This window comes from Pseudophryne corroboree, chromosome 5, assembly GCF_028390025.1.
Source record: "Pseudophryne corroboree isolate aPseCor3 chromosome 5, aPseCor3.hap2, whole genome shotgun sequence".
Taxonomy (NCBI): domain Eukaryota; kingdom Metazoa; phylum Chordata; class Amphibia; order Anura; family Myobatrachidae; genus Pseudophryne; species Pseudophryne corroboree.
The window spans coordinates 66,910,845-66,932,407 of record NC_086448.1 but is presented as its reverse complement, the minus strand read 5'-3'; the positions used below and the strand labels follow the sequence as shown (position 1 = coordinate 66,932,407).

At 47.7% G+C, this 21,563-nt stretch overlaps 1 protein-coding gene across 8 annotated transcripts in view; it reads right to left on the bottom strand.

The window, feature by feature from the left end:
- Nucleotides 1–21,563, bottom strand: part of LOC134927192 (transient receptor potential channel pyrexia-like) — a 513,867-nt gene that overhangs the window by 252,646 nt on the left and 239,658 nt on the right. For all 8 annotated transcript variants that reach the window (XM_063921321.1, XM_063921322.1, XM_063921327.1 and 5 more), the window contains 4 exons: nt 20,406–20,560; nt 15,726–15,812; nt 15,471–15,621; nt 8,360–8,518 (listed from right to left, as the gene is read on the bottom strand). In XM_063921321.1, the coding sequence (XP_063777391.1) occupies nt 8,360–8,518; nt 15,471–15,621; nt 15,726–15,812; nt 20,406–20,560 (552 nt within the window). The remainder of the gene's footprint in view (nt 1–8,359; nt 8,519–15,470; nt 15,622–15,725; nt 15,813–20,405; nt 20,561–21,563) is intronic.

The following is a 21,563-nucleotide window of genomic DNA, read 5'->3' as shown; positions in this document are numbered from 1 at the left end:
AGACCCGGGGCTCAAAACCAAAAAGCAGATGCTCTCTCCCGGTCCTACTCCTCAGATGACTCTAAGGACTCACCTCCTCCTCAGCCGGTATTAGAGACTCGAAATTTTGCTTCGACTAAGATTCAACCCCCAGTGGGGAGGGTGTTCGTTCCTCTCTCTCTCCGGAAGAGGTTGCTATCCTGGGCTCATTCTTCACGGTTTTCCGGTCATGCTGGAGTCCACAAGACGACCGAATTTATTCAGCGCTCTCATTGGTGGCCTTCTTTAAAGTCTGATGTCTCTACCTTCATTGCCTCCTGTACCAAATGTGCACAACACAAGATCCTTCGACAACGTCCCATTGGGCAATTGTCTCCGTTAGCTGTTCCCAAGTTGCCTTGGACACATCTTTCTATGGACTTTGTCACAGATTTACCCGCCTCTAAAGGGTACACAACCATTTGGGTAGTTGTCGATCGCTTCTCCAAGATGGCTCGATTTGTACCCCTCAAGGGTCTTCCTTCGGTACCTGAATTAGCACAGCTCTTCATCTCAGAAATCTTCAGATTCCATGGTCTGCCAACCGAGATAGTTTCCGATCGTGGAGTCCAGTTCGTGGCCAGGTTTTGGAGAGCTCTCTGCACAGCTTTACAAATTCAACTAAAGTTTTCGATAGCGTATCATCCTCAGACCAACGGGAGCACACAAAAAGTCAACAAGGATTTGGAGACCTTCCTCAGAATTCATGTCTCGTCCTCCCAGGACGACTGCTTCGAACATCTGCCATGGGCAGAATTTGCTCATAACAATTCCTACCACTCTTCCACAGGTCATACTCCCTTCTTCACAGTATATGGGTTACATCCCCGGGTTCCTCAGTTCTTGGCTCTACCCAATCTGGATCTTCCTGCAGTACAAAAAACTTTTAAGGAACTCTCCAGAATTTGGAAAATAGTTCATCAAAATTTACGAAAGACATCCATCCGTTATAAATTCTGGGCAGATAAGAAAATAAGAATTGCACCTAAACTATCTGTAGGTGATCAAGTTTGGCTCTCAACTCGTAACTTGAGGTTACGTGTTCCATCTATGAAATTTGCTCCTCGCTACATCGGTCCCTTCCCAGTGGAACAGGTGATCAGCCCAGTAACTTACAAACTTAAGTTACCTTCCTATTTAAGAGTCTTCCCAACCTTCCATATCTCGCTTCTAAAACCCTTAATTTTAAACAAGTTCTGCAAAATTCTTCCCCGTTCTCCAAGAGTGGTCACAGACCGCGGGGTCGAATTCGAGGTTAAGAAGGTCCTTGATTCCCGGATGCGACACGGTCATCTACAATATCTCCTGGACTGGAAGGGGTATGGTCCTGAAGAGCGTTCTTGGGAGGATCCATCAGATATACACGCCCCTGCGTTGCTTCACAAGTTTCATGAAGAGAATCCTAGCAAGCCTGGTGGATGTCCAGTGGCCATCCTATTCCGGGACCAGCGGTACTTACCTGTCCGGACGCTCTGGCGCGGTCCCTCCGGTGGGGGTGCGGGCTGCTGGCGAGGGGCACGACTTGCAGACATATCTGGGAGGAGAGGTTTTAGAGGCAGCAGCAAATGTTTGTGCAGCTTCCAGCTGCAGAGGTATGGGATGGGCGTCGCCGCCTTGGAAGGATCAGCTAATCTTAAACACTTAGTCACCTGCAAGGTTTGCAAAACCAATGGGAAACAGTCTGCAGGTATAAATCTGGGGATTTCTGGGTAAGAAATCGCCAGTGCAACGTCTCTCACACAGTACTGTGTGTGTGTGTGTGTGTGTGTGTGTGTGTGTCAGTCTGCGCTCCACAGCCTTGAATCTACAGCATTCTGTTCCAGTTTCTCTGCAAGTTCCTAGAATTCCAGGCTTCTTCACTTCACTGACTGAATCCTCAGTTCTCAGCTCCAGCATAATCCTCTCAGAAGTCCTATGAAAAATACTTTTATCCAGCCTGCCCGGTTTATCCTGTGGAAAGCTACCGACACCGAAACCCAAGCCACAACTCCGGATATTCAAAATCCAAGCGCCGTGACATACCACTTTTGAGTGGAGAATGTGGGTGCCTTGCAGCAGCGCATTGTAGTTCCAACACATTTATTGGTAACAGAGATTCCTGCTGTGACAAATGACCCTGGAACTGCAAATCCAACAATACTGCACACCAACCTCTGACACTGGCATCCGCCGTCAGAATAATTCAATCCCACACTCCGAATCTCTTGCCTGCTGTGAGATTGTTTATCTGTAGCCACCAAAGCAGCGACACCCAGGTCCAAGGTGTTAAACGAATGAGCCTGGAGGTTTAGATGAGACCCCGACCATTGGTTAGAGAAGTCTAGCTGAAGAGGACATCAGTGAAAATGCCCGGACTGTAGGGCTTCAAAGGCTGCAACCATCTATCTTCCTCAACAAGCGAATGCACAGGTGAACTGTCCGGATCTTGAGGACTTTTTGAACCATAAGTTGGATACTTAATATCCTCAGAGCATTTGTGTCCAGTATTATCCCTAGAAACTGAAGACGCTGCGATGGCAGAAGGTTTGATTTCTTGAAGTTGATTATCTAACCGTGCTGAACTAAAACGCTGTAAGTTAGCAGAGTATGCTCCTGAAGAAGAACCTCAGACAGTGCTTTGATAAAAAGATCGTATAGGTATGGGATAATGGTAACCCCCAATGATCTGAGATGTGCAATCATGACTGACATGATCTTGGTGAACACTCTTGGAGCTGTGGACCGTCCGAATGGTAAGGCTCAGAACTGAAAATGGTCCTAGTGTATTGCAAAACTGAGTAAAGCCTGATGTGGTTCCCAGATCGAGATATGGAGATGCACATTCTTGATGTCCAGCCATATGAATAACTCCTTGGGTTCCAAACCTGCAATGACTGAATTGATTGATTTCATTTTGAAAACGCTTATCCGGGTTCTTCCAAGCTTCGGACAGCTAATCATCGAGCCTTTGTGAAAAAGGATAAGTTACCGATGATCATTGCTTCTTTCCAAATAAAGTTGTGCCTGGTGAATCCAGTGGCACTGTATCAGATATATTTAATATCTTCCAGACTGCCAAAATTAGGTGCTCAACCCCGTGTGCGGTCTCCAGAGGAGATAAATCCTCGGTTTCTGAAATCTCACCTAACTCACGGTCATCATCCTCTACCTCGTCTTGGGACATGAGTTCTCCACCCGACTCATCTGAGTGGAGGAGCTGTGGCAACGGTCGTTTCTTAGTCTGCCACAAGGATGTCTTAGCCTGTTTGGTAGAAGGATCCAGGAGCTTCGTCAGACCTTCCACCAATTTAGCAAGCACAGAAACCCGGTTCTGTGGAAAGAGAAGACAATAGATAGGGGATCCTGTGGAGGGTTCACCCTAACTGACTCTCGATCGCTGCGCAACACAGCTATTTCCTTATTTAACTGCAACATTGTTCCACTGAGAGCTACCGCCCGGGAGGGAAAACTGACGTACTGTGATGGGCCAGCCGGAATGACCTCCGCAGCACACGCTGTGTGTGTCTTCTTATGACATTTTCAGCACACAAATATCTTTTGTGACGACTTGGCAGTTGTTCCCTTGCCAACCATTGTAAAGGTCTAGAAGGACACACAGCACTCACTCACTCAAACTATAGTAAGAGATAGTGAGTATAGACAGAGAGGCAGGAAGGGCAGAGGGAGGTATAGTTATACAATAAAAAAAAAAACTAACTTCCCTATATACCGTATATACTCGAGTATAAGCCGACTTTTTCAGCACTTTTTTTTGTGCTGAAAAAGCCACCTCGGCTTATACTCGAGTCAGCTTTAGGAGGGACACGGAGGGCACAGCGCGCGGCTCTCCTGTGTCCCTCCTGCATCTCCGGTGGCAGCGGCGTGTGTGTGTTAAAGGAAGTGCACGAACCGGCACTTCCTTTAACACACGCCGCTGCCGCCGGAGGGACACAGGAGAGCCGCGCGCTGCGCTCTCCGTGTCCCTCCTTCAGAAGACAGTGCGGGAGCGACGGAGGGTAAGTATCTAGCACTGTGGGGCATATCTGGCACATCTGGCACATCTGGCACTGTGGGGCATATCTGGCACTGTGGGGCACATCTGGCACTGTGGGGCATATCTGGCACTATGGGGCACATCTGTCACTGTGGGGCATATCTGGCACTGTGGGGCATATCTGGCACATCTGGCACTGTGGGGCACATCTGGCACTGTGGGGCACATCTGGCACTGTGGAGCATATCTGGCACTGTGGGGCATATCTGGCACATCTGGCACTGTGGGGCATATCTGGCACTGTGGGGTATATCTGGCACTGTGGGGGCATATCTGGCAGTATGAGGTCTGTGTACGGCTAGAGCTGCATTTCCCACAATAGGCTTATACTCGAGTCAATACGTTTTCCCAGGTTTTTGTGGTAAAATTAGGTGCCTCGGCTTATATTCGGGTCGACTTATACTCGAGTATATACGGTAATAGTAGGTCAGCTATTCAGCTGCACTGGATGAGTCAGTATTGAATATGATCCATCTCCACTGAGTCTGCACTGTCTCAACTATTTCTCACAGGAAGTCAGGCACAGACAGCAGAAGCCCTGACACTGAGCAGCATCACACTGCTCCATCCCAGGGGGTGTCATCCAGGAGTGCTGCCACCCAATCACTGTGACTGACTGAGAGAGGCTACTGGGGGCTGTCTCAACACACCAAACTGTGAGTGACTCCAATCATTCCAAATTCTAAATGATTCGAGTCATTGTGTTGAAACAGCAACTCAGTACCCATCTCTACAAACTATTGATTCTGGGTGTCTGAGAAACCCTGAGCCGCCACTCTGTGAGTCCGCGCTGCTTGCGGCTCTCAGAACTGCTTCGTTGGGGAGTGAGCGCAGGGAGAGACCTGTTGCCGCTACATACAAAAGCCTTCCCACTGTAAGTGCTAGGTGCTGCCCATGCGCCGTCTCCAGTAGTGAGGGAGGGGGGAATGGCCGCCGGGTTCCCCCATGCTATTAGAGTAAGGGAATGGAGGTGAAGGTTTTTACTCACCCTTCCAGTGCCTCATGACTGCGGCCGGCGGTTGGGGATGACAGAGCTTCTCAAATAGGCCCTGAAATCCTCCTCCTGCACTGCGAGACCACGCTACCCGCGGCTCTGCAGGATGACCAGGTACTATAGTTAAAATAATAAAATAAAATCAGAACTAAGCTGGAGCTCAGCCAAGCGTGACCGGCTCCCTCTGCACAATTCTAAACATTGAGGGCTGATGGGGGATAGAGGGGGAGGAGCCTTAACACTTTTTAATAAATTTAAAGTGCCAGCTCCCTATGGCCACCGTATATACCCCAGTGTCATCTGCTGCCTCCAGTATCACCTAGTGGCTGAACGAGATAACCCTTAAAAAGCTGTGTTGACATGTGCCGACCATATGTGTGTCGACCATTTGAACATATTTACATTTTCCAGCATCAACATTTTGTCAGTGTCAACCTAATGCATGTCGACCATTTGTTAGTGTCGACCATATGGGGTCGACCTAGACATTGTCTAGCTAAACATTGGAACCCCTCATTTCCACCATTACATATGTAATATACAGTTGCAGTGACATGTATATGGATGGTTAGACGAATGCTTTGGGACTGCAACTTCTCTCCTTACACATTGTAAATCATCCTATGCAACAAATATATGCCCACAGATATTCTGGAATATTAGCCCGCTGAGGCAAACAGGGATACTTTGATTACTCCCAACCTAGGCATAGACTCCACATGAGATACAGTGTATGATTTACCTACTGCATTTTTGTTTGGATTGTGCCCTGCATCAACTTTATTTTGGGATATGTCTTCCACTTACATTGAATGATTGAATACATTTTCCCCGTTCTTTGGTGATTAAAGGGGGGTACAAACTAGGCAATTTTAGCCTAAACAATGAACGAAAATGACATAAATTACGTTATCGTTTATTTTTAGGCTTATATCGTCCAGCGTGTATGGGGGCAATATTGGTGATCGATGAACGATGCGATCTCTCGCACATCGGTCAGCGATCACTGATATTGAGCTGACATGCAGCTCAACCCATCAATGTCAAAATGAGCTGCATGTTCGGGAATGCCAGCGGTGATGTCCCTGAACGGTATCGTTGAACGATAACATTCAGTGTGTATTTTCCCAATTTCTTGTCTCATAGTGTGTACCCGCCTTTAGACATCATCAAAGATATCAGAGGATTGCTTTGGATCTGAGATAATTACATCTCTGAAGTTTCCTACAGACAACTGATACCCACTCACTATGTGGATAAGTAGCGGAATTAACGTCTGCCATTCATAATTAAATACGCTTTAACCTTACCATTGTTAAATTAGAATCTTTTGAATCCTTGCTGCAACACTCTACCATGGATATGTTTTAACGAATATTATTAAAAGCTAACTTTTAGTTTTGTTTGGGTGGGGTGAGTGGCCCAACTAAGAGAGTACTCTTCTCTTTCTACACACGATTGTACTCTCACGGGTGCACCTCCAATACTGAATTGTCTTACCTGCATCGGGTGCTAATATGTATACATTTTGGATAAGACCTACCCCCTCTTATATTAATCCTTCCTGTGCTTCGGGTAATCCCTTTCCCTTCCTCCACTTGGTACACAGGGCTATTTATCATGACAGAACACAATCTGGTCTATTATTTTCTCTTGCTTTTTATTAGTATTGTCTAATATCAGGAGAAGTATCCATGTAATATAATCAGTTTACACGTTCGTCTAACACTTGCGCACCAGAGCCGAGGGGAGTCACTAAAGCCTTCACAATCCACCACTGAAAGCAGCATGGTGGTCCGTACCCACCTATCAGCACCACGGCTTTTACTTAGCCACCAAATGCTCTTTAAACAGCCTCACAAATGCAGTCTCTCCATGCACGTTGTCAAAATAGCACCCCATTAAGCATCAGTCGCAGTTTCTGCAGTCTTCACATAAATTGCGACTGAAAAAAAAAACCTCAGCCGGGGGCCCCCCAACACAGGCAAGGCCACCCAGCATGAAAGGGCCACCCAACCATGCGATCGCAATCTAATTGCAAACGCACAGCAATTAGATTGCGATTGCATGAAACTATGGACGACCCCTGCATGCGCAGCCTAGCTGTGAAGGCAAGTGCACCATCAGCATTTTTTTTTTTATCGGAGCGACTGCGTGTGACGTCACACAGCTGCCCAAAAAATTACGCAGACCCACCCTCGTTTTAACTGTTCAGCCCCAGCAACGCCACGTTGCCGCCCCACGAACACCTCTGCCTGTCAGTGCATTAATGCGATCGCATTGACCGGCCCGCAAACTCGCAAACTGGGCCCTGCGTGTGCGCACTGGATGGAAAACCGGCATCATGTGACCTCATTGCGAAGCGACCTGAATGAGGGCCATAATGGCCATTTTGACATGTCACACTACAGATGGAGCCCTGCTCATCTATCCCTTTAATAGGATTAACTGAGCCAGGGCAGTCGGACTTAATCCCCTGCTGTATTGTTTTCTCTGTATTGTATTGCAGCTGAGAACAATAGATGAAAGGCTTATGCTAATAAACCTTGGTGCACCTAGGTGCAGCAGAGAAGGCTAGATGAGTGAGGCTCCATCTGTACACCCCCTTATGAGAAGAGTACTACCTTACACAGAACGGTTGATGACGTGTAACAAAACCTTCCTGAGCATGTGCTGGGAAAGAGGGAAGGCACGTGTCAGGAGCTGGCGTAATGATATCATACCGTGCAATATCAGCTGCCAATGGGGGTCATTCCGAGTTGTTCGCTCCTTATTTTTTTGTCGCAACGGAGCGATTAGTCACTAATGCGCATGTGCAATGTCCACAGTGCGACTGCGCCAAGTAAATTTGCTATGCAGTTAGGTATTTTATTCACGGCATTACGAGGTTTTTTCTTCGTTCTGGTGATTGTAATGTGATTGACAGGAAGTTGGTGTTTCTGGGCGGAAACTGGCCGTTTTATGGGTGTGTGCGAAAAAAACGCTACCGTTTCTGGGAAAAACGCGGGAGTGGCTGGAGAAACGGAGGAGTGTCTGGCCGAACGCTGGGTGTGTTTGTGATGTCAAACCAGGAACGAAACTGACTGAACTGATCGCAGATGCCGAGTAAGTCTGGAGCTACTCAGAAACTGCTAAGAAGTGTCTATTCGCAATTTTGCTAATCTTTCGTTCGCAATTTTGATAAGCTAAGATTCACTCCCAGTAGGTGGCGGCTTAGCGTGTGCAAAGCTGCTAAAAGCAGCTTGCGAGCGAACAACTCGGAATGAGGGCCAATGTTCTCTGCCTGATGGCATAAGACGGTAGCTGTCTCTTACCCAGTTCTGCGGCCAGGTGAAGAGGAGTGCGCTGCTTGTGATCTCGAGCGTGGATGTCTGCCCCCTCCTTGAACAGAGCTTTCAGCGAATTGACTGCATCGTATTTAGCAGCGTAATGCAGGGGCGTCTGTTTCCCATTTGTTGGTGCATTAATATTAGCTGTTAACAAGTGTAGGAGTTAATGAAAGGCCTAAATCCATGTCACTTTTACATATACACATTACATATGAAATATTCTCTTATTAAAATGAGCACTGAGGTAGGCTGCTGTTTATCCATTCATCGTGATTAAGTGATTAGGGTAAGGCTGTGTGACTAATAGGGGGAGACATTTTTGTAACATTAAGTGATATTAATAGGATTTTACTAATTAGGGCAAATTACTTCTTAAATGGAGTAATGCTGTACTTCCAGTCCCACAGATGTATCTGATTTTACCTGTTTCATTTTTAAGTCAAGGCCGGGTTAAGGATTGTGGGGGCCCCAGGGCAACTTAGTTGTGGGGGCTACTATAAAAAAAAAATACATAATGCCACAGTGGGGCAAAATACATAATGCCACAGTGGGGCAGATGTATTAAGCCTGGAGAAGTGATAAAGTAGTGCTAAGTGCAAGGTGATAACGCACCAGCCAATCAGCTCCTAACTGCCAATTTACACATTGGAGCTGATTGGCTGGTGCGTTATTACACTGCACTTAGCACTACGTTATCACCACTTTATTACTTCTCCAAGCTTAATACATCTGGCCTAGTGTCTCCTAATAATGATGGTGGACCAATTTATGTCACACAGTACCCCAATATTATGTCACACAATGTACTAATTTTATGCTAGGCACCGGTCAGGTGTGTGTGCTGGGGTGGGTAGGAGTGGGGTTGGTGTAGGTGGATCCCTGCAGTAAGAACAGGGTCAAAAGGTCAACATGAGGTTTTTGGTGTCGTTTTCTCCGTAAAGTGACGGGGAACCCCAATTAGTGCACTGTGTCCCCTCGCATGGCGAGCGAGCTTCGGGCAGATTACCATTCCAATCGTAGTCCACGTGGATCGTTAAGTATGAAAAAATCCCAAAAAATAAGAATTTACTTACCGATAATTCTATTTCTCGTAGTCCGTAGTGGATGCTGGGGACTCCGTAAAGACCATGGGTAATAGCGGCTCCGCAGGAGACTGGGCACAAAATAGAAAGCTTTAGTACTACCTGGTGTGCACTGGCTCCTCCCCCTATGACCCTCCTCCAGACCTCAGTTAGGATACTGTGCCCGGACGAGCGTACACAATAAGGAAGGATTTTGAATCCCGGGTAAGACTCATACCAGCCACACCAATCACACCGTACAACTTGTGATCTGAACCCAGTTAACAGTATGATAACAGAGGAGCCTCTAGAAAAGATGGCTCACTACAAAAATAACCCGATTTAGTTAACAATAACTATGTACAAGTATTGCAGACAATCCGCACTTGGGATGGGCGCCCAGCATCCACTACGGACTACGAGAAATAGAATTATCGGTAAGTAAATTCTTTTTTTCTCTGACGTCCTAGTGGATGCTGGGGACTCCGTAAGGACCATGGGGATTATACCAAAGCTCCCAAACGGGCGGGAGAGTGCGGATGACTCTGCAGCACCGAATGAGAGAACTCCAGGTCCTCCTCAGCCAGGGTATTAAATTTGTAGAATTTATCAAACTTGTTTGCCCCTGACCAAGTAGCTGCTCGGCAAAGTTGTAAAGCCGAGACCCCTCGGGCAGCCGCCCAAGATGAGCCCACTTTCCGTGTGGAATGGGCTTTTACAGATTTTGGTTGTGGCAGGCCTGCCACAGAATGTGCAAGCTGAATTGTACTACAAATCCAACGAGCAATAGTCTGCTTAAAAGCAGGAGCACCCAGCTTGTTGGGTGCATACAGGATAAACAGCGAGTCAGATTTTCTGACTCCAGCCGTCCTGGAAACATATATTTTCAGGGCCCTGACTACGTCCAGCAACTTGGAGTCCTCCAAGTCCCTAGTAGCCGCAGGTACCACAATAGGTTGGTTCACATGAAAAACTGCTACCACCTTAGAAAGGAATTGGGAACGAGTCCTCAATTCCGCCTTATCCATATAAAATACAGATAAGAGCTTTTGACAAAGCCGCCAATTCTGATACACGCCTGGCCGACGCCAAGGCCCACAGCATGAACACTTTCCACGTGAGGTATTATAGCTCCACGGATTTAAGTGGCTCAACTCAATGCGACTTCAGGAAATCCAACACTACGTTGAGATCCCACGGTGCCACTGGAGGCACAAACGGGGGCTGACTATGCAGCACTCCCTTAACAAAAATCTGAACTTCAGGCAGTGAAGCCAGTTCTATTTTGGAAGAAAATCGATAGAGCCGAAATTAGGACCTTAATGGAACCCAATTTTAGGCCCATAGTCACCTCTGACTTGTAGGAAGTGCAGAAATTGACCTAGCTGAAATTCCTCCTTCGGGGCCGTACTGGCCTCACAGCACGCAACATATTTCCGCCATATGCGGTGATAATGGTTTGCGTTCATTTCTTTCCCAGCTTTAAATAGCGTAGGGATAACTTCCTCCGGAATGCCTTTTTCCTTCAGGATCCGGCGTTCAACCGCCATGCCGTCAAATGCAGCCGCGGTAAGTCTTGGAACAGACAGGGCCCCTGCTGCAGCAGGTCCTGTCTGAGCTGCAGAGGCCATGGGTCCTCTGAGATCATTTCTTGGAGTTCTGGGTACCAAGCTCTTCTTGGCCCCCCGGAACAATGAGTATAGTTCTTATTCCTCTCCTTCTTATTATTCTCATTACCCTGGGTATGAGAGGCAGAGAAGGGAACACATACACCGACTGGTACACCCACGGTGTTACCAGAGCGTCCACAGCTATCGCCTGAGGGTCCCTTGACCTGGCGCAATATCTTTGTAGCTTTTTGTTGAGGCGGGACGCCCTCCTGTCCACCTGTGGCCTTTCCCCACGGTGTACAATCATTTGGAAAACTTCTGGATGAAGTCCCCACTCTCCCGGGTGGAGGTTATATCTGCTGAGAAAGTCTGCTTCTCAGTTGTCCACTCCAGGAATGAACACTGCTGACAGTGCTAACACATGATTTTCCGCCCATCGGCGAAGCCTTGTGGCTTCTGTCATCGCCATCCTGCTTCTTGTGCCGCCCTGTCGGTTTACATGAGCGACCGCCGTGATGTTGTCTGACTGGATCAGCACCGGCCGGTGTTGAAGCAGGGGTCTAGCCTGACTTAGGGCATTGTAAATAGCCCATAGTTCCAGAACATTTATGTGTAGGGAAGTCTCCTGACTTTTCCATAGGCCTTGGAAGTTTCTTCCCTGTGTGACTGCCCCCCAGCCTATGAGCACTCTGCAGTCACCACCACAGCGACACCCTGGCCCTTGGAGACAGGGTTATCCGCCGATGCATCTGAGGATGCGACCCGGACCACTTGTCCAACAGATCCCTTGCATGGGAATTGGCGAATGGAAATTCTTCGTAAGAAGCTACCATCTTTTCCAAGGCTCGCGTGCATTGATGCACCGATACCTGTATTTGTATTAGGAGGTCTCCGTCTAGAGACGCCAACTCCTTGGACTTCTCCTCCGGGAGAAACCCATTTTATCCTGTTCTGTGTCCAGAACCATATCCAGGAACAGTAGACGCGTCGTAGGAACCAGCTGCGACTTTGGAATATTCAGAATCCAGCCGTGCTGTTGTAGCACTTCCCGAGATAGTGCTACTCCGACGAACAACTGCTCCCTGGACCTCGCCTTTATAAGGAGATCGTCCAAGTACGGGATAAGTACTTCGGCCATTACCTTGGTAAATACCCTCAGTGCCGGGGACAGACCAATGGCAACGTCTGGAATTGGTAATGACAATCCTGTACCACAATTTTGAGGCACACCTGGTGAAGAGGGTAAATAGGGACATGTAGGTAAGTATCCTTGATGTCCAGTGATACCCTGAAATTTTCCAGGCTTGCAATAATCGCCCTGAGCGATTCCATTTTGAACTTGAACCTTCGTATATAAGTGTTCAAGAATTTCAATTTTAGAATGGGTCTCACCGAACCGTCTGGTTTCGGTACCACAACATTTCGGAATAGTAACCCCGGCCTTGTTGAAGGAGGGGTACCTTGATTTCACCTGCTGGAAGTACAGCTTGTGAATTTCCGCCAGTACTACCTTTCCGAGGGCAGCAGGCAAGGCTGATGTGAAGGCAACGGCGAGGGGGAGTCGTTTCGAACTCCAGCCTGTATCCCTGTGATACTACTTGCAGAACCTAGGGATCCACCTGTGGGCAAGCCCACTGGTCCCTGCAGTTCCCGAGACGCGCCCCCACCGCACCTGTCTCTACCTGTGGAGCCCCAGCGTCATGCGGTGGACTCAGAGGAAGCGAGGGAAGAGATTTAATCCTGGGAACTGGCTGACTGGTGCAGCTTTTTCCTTCTTCCCTTGTCTCTGTGTAGAAAGGAAGCGCCTTTGACCCGCTTGCTTTTCTGAAGCCGAAAGGACTGTACCTGAAAATACGGTGCTTTCTTAGGCTTTTGTGAGGAAACCTGAGGTAAAAAAATTTCTTCCCAGCTGTTGCTGTGGATACGAGGTCCCAGAGACCATCCCCAAACAATTCCTCACCCTTATAAGGCAGAATCTCCATGTGCCTTTTAAATGCAGCATCACCTATCCACTGCCAGGTTTCTAATACCCTCCTGACAGAATGGACATTGCATTAATTCTGGATGCCAGCCGGCAAATATCCCTCTGTGCATCCTTTATATATATATGACAACGTCTTAAATATGCTCAATGTTAGCAAAACATTATCCCTGTCTTAGCTATTATCTGACAGGGTATCAGACCACGCTGCAGCAGCACTATTTATGCTGAGGTAATTGCAGGCTTCAGTGTATAACCTGAGTGTGTAATTACAGACTTCAGGATCGCCTCCTGCTTTTTATCAGCAGGTTCCTTCAAGGTGGCCGTATCCTAAGACGGCAGTGCCACCTTTTGACAAACGTGTGAGCACCTTATCCACCCCAAGGGATATCTCCCAACGTGACCTATCCTCTGGCGGGAAAGGGTACGCCATCAGTAACTTTTTAGAAATCACCAGTTTCTTATCGGGGGAAACCACGCTTCTTTACACACTTCATTCATTCATCTGATGGGGGAACAAAACACTGGCTGCTTTTTCTCCCCAAAAATAAAACCCTTTTTATGTGGTACTTGGGTTCATGTCAGAAAATGCGTAACACATTTTTAATTGCCGAAATCATGTAACGGATGTTCCTAGTGGATTGTGTATATGTCTCAACCTCGTCGACACTGGAGTCAGACTCCGTGTCAACATCTGTGTCTGCCATCTGAGGTAACGGGCGTTGTTTGAGCCCCTGATGGCCTTTGAGACGCCTGGGCAGGCGCGGACTGAGCAGCCGGCAGTCCCACAGCTGTTACGTCATCCAGCCTTTTATGTAAGGAGTTTACACTGTCGGTTAATATCTTCCACCTATCCATCCACTCTGGTGTCGGCCCCACAGGGGGCGACATCCCATTTATCGGCCTCCGCTCCGCCTCCACGTATCCAACATGTCGACACAGCCGTACCGACACACAGCACACACACAGGGAATGCTCTGATAGAGGACAGGACCCCACTAGCCCTTTGGGGAGACAGAGGGAGAGTATGCCAGCACACACCAGAGCGCTATATATATATACAGGGATAACCTTATATAAGTGTTTTTCCCTTTATAGCTGCTGTATTGTTATACTGCGCCTAATTAGTGCCCCCCTCTCTTTTTTAACCCCTTTCTGTAGTGTAGTAACTGCAGGGGAGAGCCAGGGAGCTTCCCTCCAACGGAGCTGTGAGAGAAAATGGCGCCAGTGTGCTGAGGAGATAGGCTCCGCCCCCTTTTCGGCGGCCTTTTCTCCCGTTTTTCTGTGGAATCTGGCAGGGGTTAAAATTCATCCATATAGCCCTGGGGGCTATATGTGATGTATTTTTGCCAGCCAAGGTGTTTATATTGCTGCTCAGGGCGCCCCCCCCTAGCGCCCTGCACCCTCAGTGACCGGAGTGTGAAGTGTGCTGAGGAGCAATGGCGCACAGCTGCAGTGCTGTGCGCTACCTTGGTGAAGACAGGATGTCTTCTGCCGCCGATTTTTCCGGACCTCTTCTCGCTTCTGGCTCTGTAAGGGGGCCGGCGGCGCGGCTCTGGGACCGAGCTCCGAGGCTGGGCCTGTGAGCGGTCCCTCTGGAGCTAATGGTGTCCAGTAGCCTAAGAAGCCCAATCCACTCTGCACGCAGGTGAGTTCGCTTCTTCTCCCCTTAGTCCCTCGATGCAGTGAGCCTGTTGCCAGCAGGTCTCACTGAAAATAAAAAACCTAAACTAAAACTTTCACTAAGAAGCTCAGGAGAGCCCCTAGTGTGCACCCTTCTCGTTCGGGCACAAAAATCTAACTGAGGCTTGGAGGAGGGTCAAGGGGGGAGGAGCCAGTGCACACCAGGTAGTACTAAAGCTTTCTATTTTGTGCCCAGTCTCCTGCGGAGCCGCTATTCCCCATGGTCCTTACGGAGTCCCCAGCATCCACTAGGACGTCAGAGAAATTAAGATTTTTTTAAAAAAAAAACCTATGTCGACCTTTTGACCTGTCGACCTAGTATGTGTCGACCTAATGGCAGTGTCGACCTTTGGTGGTCGACCTAATGAGTGTCGACCTAAGTTGTTTCGACCTAACGACCGTTACCCGTAAGAACAGACAGCAGCTCTCAGTTTCTTAAGTGTTGAGCAAGTGAGGGACTCAGGAGCTGCTCAAGTCAGCCGCTCTGCAGAACGCCGAGTCTGGGAACAGGCGTCGCTGGGCACCTTGTCTTGTATTTGGTGTGACCGTGTCCCTGACAACACCTCCTTCCCCTCATCCTCCCCCCATCCTGGATGAGAACTTCAAATATAGTAACAAAACGCAATGGCCTACACAGGGTACTCAGAACACCCCCCCTCCTCCCCTGATAGACCAAATGTAACTTTTCAGAGACGGAGACAGCTTAGACAGGTAATAGACAGGTAGCTAGATAGACAGACAGATAAATATTATATGCTCACCTCCATGCTTTAATAACAGGGTGACCATTTCAGGATAATCCAGAGCAGCAGACACATGCAATGGGGTGACACCATAGTGATCCAGCGTGTTTATATCAGCCTGTCTTTCAATCAGGAACTGGGCAACTTCAATGTGCCAACTTTTAGCCACCTAGTTGTGAAACACATGGCTGATGAGTCTGGAACGTATCCATGGAGAACACATACTGGGCGCTGGTTGTGACAGAAGTGATACACAGCACCAGGGAACCTCACCTCATGCATCACGGTCTGTCCATATCTGTCCTCCTCATTCACATCAGAGCCTTTGGCGATGAGCCTACTGATCTTATCGAAACTAATCTGCAGAGTAACACAGGTTATCATTAATGTTATTTCTAGTGACATATTCAGGCAAGGGCGTAGCTACCATAGGTGCAGGGAGTGTAGCTGCTATGGGGCCCAGAGCTGAGAGGGCCCACCTTCCCTGTCACAGTTACATGTGTTATATACAGGGTGTAGCTACCATAGGTACAGGGAGTGCAACTGCTATGGGGCCCAGAACTGAGAGGGGCCACCTTCCCTGTCACAGTTACATGTGTTATATACAGGGGTGTAGCTACCATAGGTGCAGGGAGTGCAGCTGCTATGGGGCCCAGAGCTGAGAGAGGCCACCTTCCCTGTAACAGTTACATGTGTTATATACAAGGGCGTAGCTACCATAGGTGCAGGGAGTGTAGCTGCTATGGGGCCCAGAGCTGAGAGGGCCCACCTTCCCTGTCACAGTTACATGTGTTATATACAGGGTGTAGCTACCATAGGTACAGGGAGTGCAACTGCTATGGGGCCCAGAACTGAGAGGGGCCACCTTCCCTGTCACAGTTACATGTGTTATATACAGGGGTGTAGCTACCATAGGTGCAGGGAGTGCAGCTGCTATGGGGCCCAGAACTGAGAGGGGCCATCTTCCCTGTCACAGTTACATGTGTTATATACAGGGGTGTAGCTACCATAGGTGCAGGGAGTGCAGCTGCTATGGGGCCCAGAGCTGAGAGAGGCCACCTTCCCTGTCACAGTTACATGTGTTATATACAGGGTGTAGCTACCATAGGTGCAGGGAGTGCAGCTGAGAGGGGCCACCTTCCCTGTCACAGTTACATGTGTTATATACAGGGGTGTAGCTACCATAGGTGCAGGGAGTGCAGCTGCTATGGGCCCAGAGCTGAGAGGGGCCACCTTCCCTGTCACAGTTACATGTGTTATATACAGGGTGTAGCTACCATAGGTACAGGGAGTGCAACTGCTATGGGGCCCAGAGCTGAGAGGGGCCACCTTCCCTGTCACAGTTACATGTGTTATATACAGGGTGTAGCTACCATAGGTACAGGGAGTGCAGCTGTTATGGGGCCCAGAGCTGAGAGGGGCCACCTTCCCTGTCACAGTTACATGTGTTATATACAGGGTGTAGCTACCATAGGTGCAGGGAGTGCAGCTGCTATGGGGCCCAGAGCTGAGAGAGGCCACCTTCCATGTCACAGTTACATGTGTTATATACAGGGCGTAGCTACCATAGGTGCAGGGAGTGCAGCTGCTATGGGGCCCAGAGCTGAGAGGGGCCCACCTTCGCCTTTCCTGTGATAGTTGTATGTTTTATATACATTTTTCACCACTGGGAGGTACATAGGCACCTTTACAAACTTTTTCCTTGGGGCCTACAATATATCTAGTTCTTCCTCTGAACCTGCTCAGTGTAATGTGGTATAAAATGAACTGGTAGGCATTATAACATTACATAATAAGAACATAATATTAATTGGGGTACTGTAATGTGGAGGAAATACAGTGTGGCATAATTAGAACTGGGGACACTGTGTATAGCATAATGTGAATTGAGGGTACTGTGTTGCATAACGTGTGCTAGCAGCCCATAACGTGACATAAAGTGAACTAGGGCACTATTATGGGGCAATTAACAACTACTGAGAGGTGTCTCTCTAGAAGCACTTGGACAGGGGCCCCTTCAAAATGTGTTATGGGGCCCACAAAGTTCGGGCTATGCCCCTGTATTCAGGCCTATACTGAGCCACATGAAGGTCTCTGTATTTACACATAGTAATACTGTATGTTCAATGGATGCTCATACTGCAGAGCTATACTGTACAGGAGATGGTCTTCAGAGGACTACACTGTACAGGCAGCCACAGAGTAGGAGGAGAAACAGAGGGGCACACACTGATTTGGACTTTGAGACTAGGTAGGGAGCAGGGCAGGTCAAAGGAGACAGCAGGAGACAATGACAGCCAGCACATGCCGGAACGCTCCCAGACTCTTTATATGTCTGTCTGCTTGTAGCTGTGCAGCAGGATACTTCTGTCCTGCTACACCACACTCTGCCTCGGCTGCTGCAGCACCTCTTTCTACCCCGGCTGTTACAGCACCTCTCTTTGTCCCAGCTACTGCAGCATCTCTCTCTGTCCCAGCTACTACAGCACCTTTTTCTGCCCTAGGTGCTGCAGCACCTCTCTTTATCCCGGCTGCTGCAGCACCTCTCTCTGCCTTGGCTGCTGCAGCACCCCTTTCTGCCCCAGCTGCTGCAGCACCCCTTTCTGCCCCAGCTCCTGCAGCACCCCTTTCTGCCCCAGCTCCTGCAGCACCTTCCTCTACATTGATACTATGGCTGACCAGTCCCATTCTGATAATTGAGATGTAGGAGTTTACAATAATATAGGAAAATAAGCCTTCTGGGTTAATGGATGATTTACCCTAAAATATAAAAGAACTATATAGAAGAGGGTTGGTCTTCACTTTGCCGGCGGTCGGGCTCCCGGTGACCAGCATACCGGTGATGGAATCCCGACCGCCGGCATACCGACAGTTCTTCCCCTCTTGGCCCCCCCGGAGGGAGAATAGATAGCGTGGTGCGCAGAGTGGCGAGCACAGCAAGCCCGCAAGGGGCTCATTTGCACTCGCCCAGCTGTCTGTATGTCAGCGGTCGGGATTCCGGCACCAGTATGCTGGTCACCGGGAGCCTGACCGCCGGCAACACATACTACACCCTAGAAGAGATATTAATAACAGAACCATTCAAACAGTCCTGTTTTGTGGCACAATCCCAATTTCTATACCGTCACTGTTAGGAAGAGGTCTTATACTGTATATGAGGACTGGTTTGGCACATCTGGGTCATAGCTTACTTAAATGTACATATTTTTGACATGATACAGTCAGGATCCCGTCTGTCAGCATACCGGCAGTCAGAATCACGACACTATTTGGAATGCCGACAACAGCATCCCAAATAGGGACACCATCCCGCTGCTGGAATCCTGAACGACCATCCACCGGGACACAGGACACGGGTGTCTTTTTAATGCTTGCGACATCTGTACTATTACAATAAAAATAATCATCATTCTTTATGTGTATTAAAATACCATACACATAGGTTAATTTTATGAAACGCTGATTAACCTACCAGTATGTTCTTGGACTGTGAGGGTTATCTGAAGCTCTTAGATGAAACCCTAACACAGGGACAACAGGCAAACTCCACAAAGATAATACCGTGGCGGCAGAGGCAGAACTCTGGGAGGCAACGGAGTCATCTGCCGCCGGGCTCCTGCTCTTAAGGGGGCACCACTCCTCCCATTCTGTGACACCATTGAATTAAGTTAATTGATAGCTGTCGCTGTCTTTTCAGTGGCCGACTTCCTCACTGTTCCCTGCACTTACAAATCACACTCTTTATATAATACTGAATATACACATTTTACAGGTATCACACCAAGGATTAGAAACCACGACCTATTACACTGGATGCGGCACCTTACTGATGAAGCTGTTTGCTCCTGTATAGGAAATATGAGAATTTTAACTATATGAAGATACTTCTCTGACAATTACACGTAACTTCATATAGTTAGAATTCTCATGCTTCCTCTACAGGAGCAAATAACTCCATCAGTAAAGTGTCTGCTGTTAGTGTAACAGGTCATGGGTTCTAATACTGGGTGTGACTGCTAAGAAATGTGTGATTTAAAATAAAAGACAATTAAATGTATAAATACAGTATATACATTTTTTTGAGAACACTACACACACACATACACACACACACACACACACATATACACACACACACACACACACACACATACATACATACATACATACATACATACATACATATATTTATCTTAATATAGGAAATATGGGGGCACCAATATTTATCTTGCCTCCGGGCGACTGTGACGAACTTACGCCACTGCGTGGCGGGAATCAAATCCATGGTTCCAGTGCTGACAGATGGCAATGCTAACTACAATGCCACCATGCTATCCAGTTTCATAAATGCTCAGACAGCTACAGAACTTTAAAGGAAGCAGCAATACGGAAGAATGAGGCTAATTCAGAGATGTACGTAAAGTGAGGGTTTAGGTATATCTCAGATGTTACGTATATCTCTGTGTGTGCATATATGTTAGTTGAACTGGGCATGTACTGTACTTAACTCGCACTGTGCACGTGTTAAACAGGTCCTGCGTCGTCGGACGCTTTGCGTCGCAGCAGATCCCACAAGCCTGCAGGAGGCGTCTACTAACCCAAGACACATCCTGCAACATTAGCATATTTTCGGGTTTACTGCACCCATCTCTGAATAATGTTAATAAACCCCTTGGTCATGAAAATGTTAAATAAAAACATCTCCAAGGGATGGATGTAAGATAAGCGTTCAGAAGCCCAGCGCCGTCAGATCAGACACATTACAGAGATAGTTGGTCACAAACGGAAGAATATCCATTATGCAGCTAAAGACGTGTAACCAATGTATTTATAGTTTAGGGAAGAAATATTTTTTTAATTGTAATGTTGACAGGAACAGCAAATAGTGTTAACAAGTATTATACTTTCTTTACAGAGTGTAATGATGTTATCTACATGTGATTTCATGGTTACCTGCTCCCCTTCATTTTTGGATAAATGTATAAAATATGTCAAAACCGTTTCTTGAGAATGGTGACCGCTGACTTCTTCGGGAAGATGTGTAGAATCGTCATTCCCATCACCAAATCTTTCTTCCAGCCCAGAGTAAGTCTCAGTGTTAGTGCGACCTACATTTATCCGGGAACAGAAAATGAAAATACTGCAAGAGCATTTCTGTGGCATTATCTTCTTTTTAAATAGCAGAACCATAATCATATACAGTACGCTGTACAGTAACGGGTTACATGGGAGAGCGTATATGACAATACATTATAACACACACACACACACACACACACACACACACACACACACACACACAAAAGAATACAATTCAAACCCAAAGTAGAAAATAGAGCAGTGAAATTGGGACGCACAGCTGGGAACTAATAATGTCTGGATGCTCAGGGAGTTTGCAGAGCGTACTGTAGAATGTGTGAGCCGCACTACATGATACTGTAAAGGTTCTGCTGTGATAATGTTAGCAAAACGCACCTCTGGAAATGTAGCTTGTAGTTTAGGTGCAACAAGATGATGATGCTGATCTTGTGATGCTGGTAATGTGTTTGTGTAGCTGGAATGTCAGCGGCGGAGTGACAGAATTGGGAGAATTAGAATTTTAGGTTTTGTTTTGTGCGACACCGGAAAGCAGTGCAACAATCGGCAGAGGAGCAACGCAACGGAATGGGAATAAGCTGGCTCAGAACTCAGAATAGACTATAGGGGGCTGATTATGAGTTGGACGCACTGCCGATGACGGATGCAGTTAAGGGATTTTTTATTCTTGTATGGGTCTAGGCTGGACGGCGCACTTGTCCAGAGTCCGTACACATAGAGTCACAGCTGCGATTGAGGGACATGCGAGACGCACGGTTTGAGAAGTGTATTGGGCAGGAGATGACCCGTCTTATAAGCGTATTATGGGAGTGTCACAGGCGTTGCGCTGATAGTGGTATACACACGCAGAATTGTTCACATCGGAGGCCAGATGAATAATCTGCACCTGCCATACGTGCAAGTTTTGCTTGGGCGTTTAAAGATGCAATAAGCGGTATTTCAGCGTCTCAAGGCGCTTAAAGTGGGCGTCCCAGTCCTTGCATATTCGGACACATGTCTACACCAAGGAAGGCC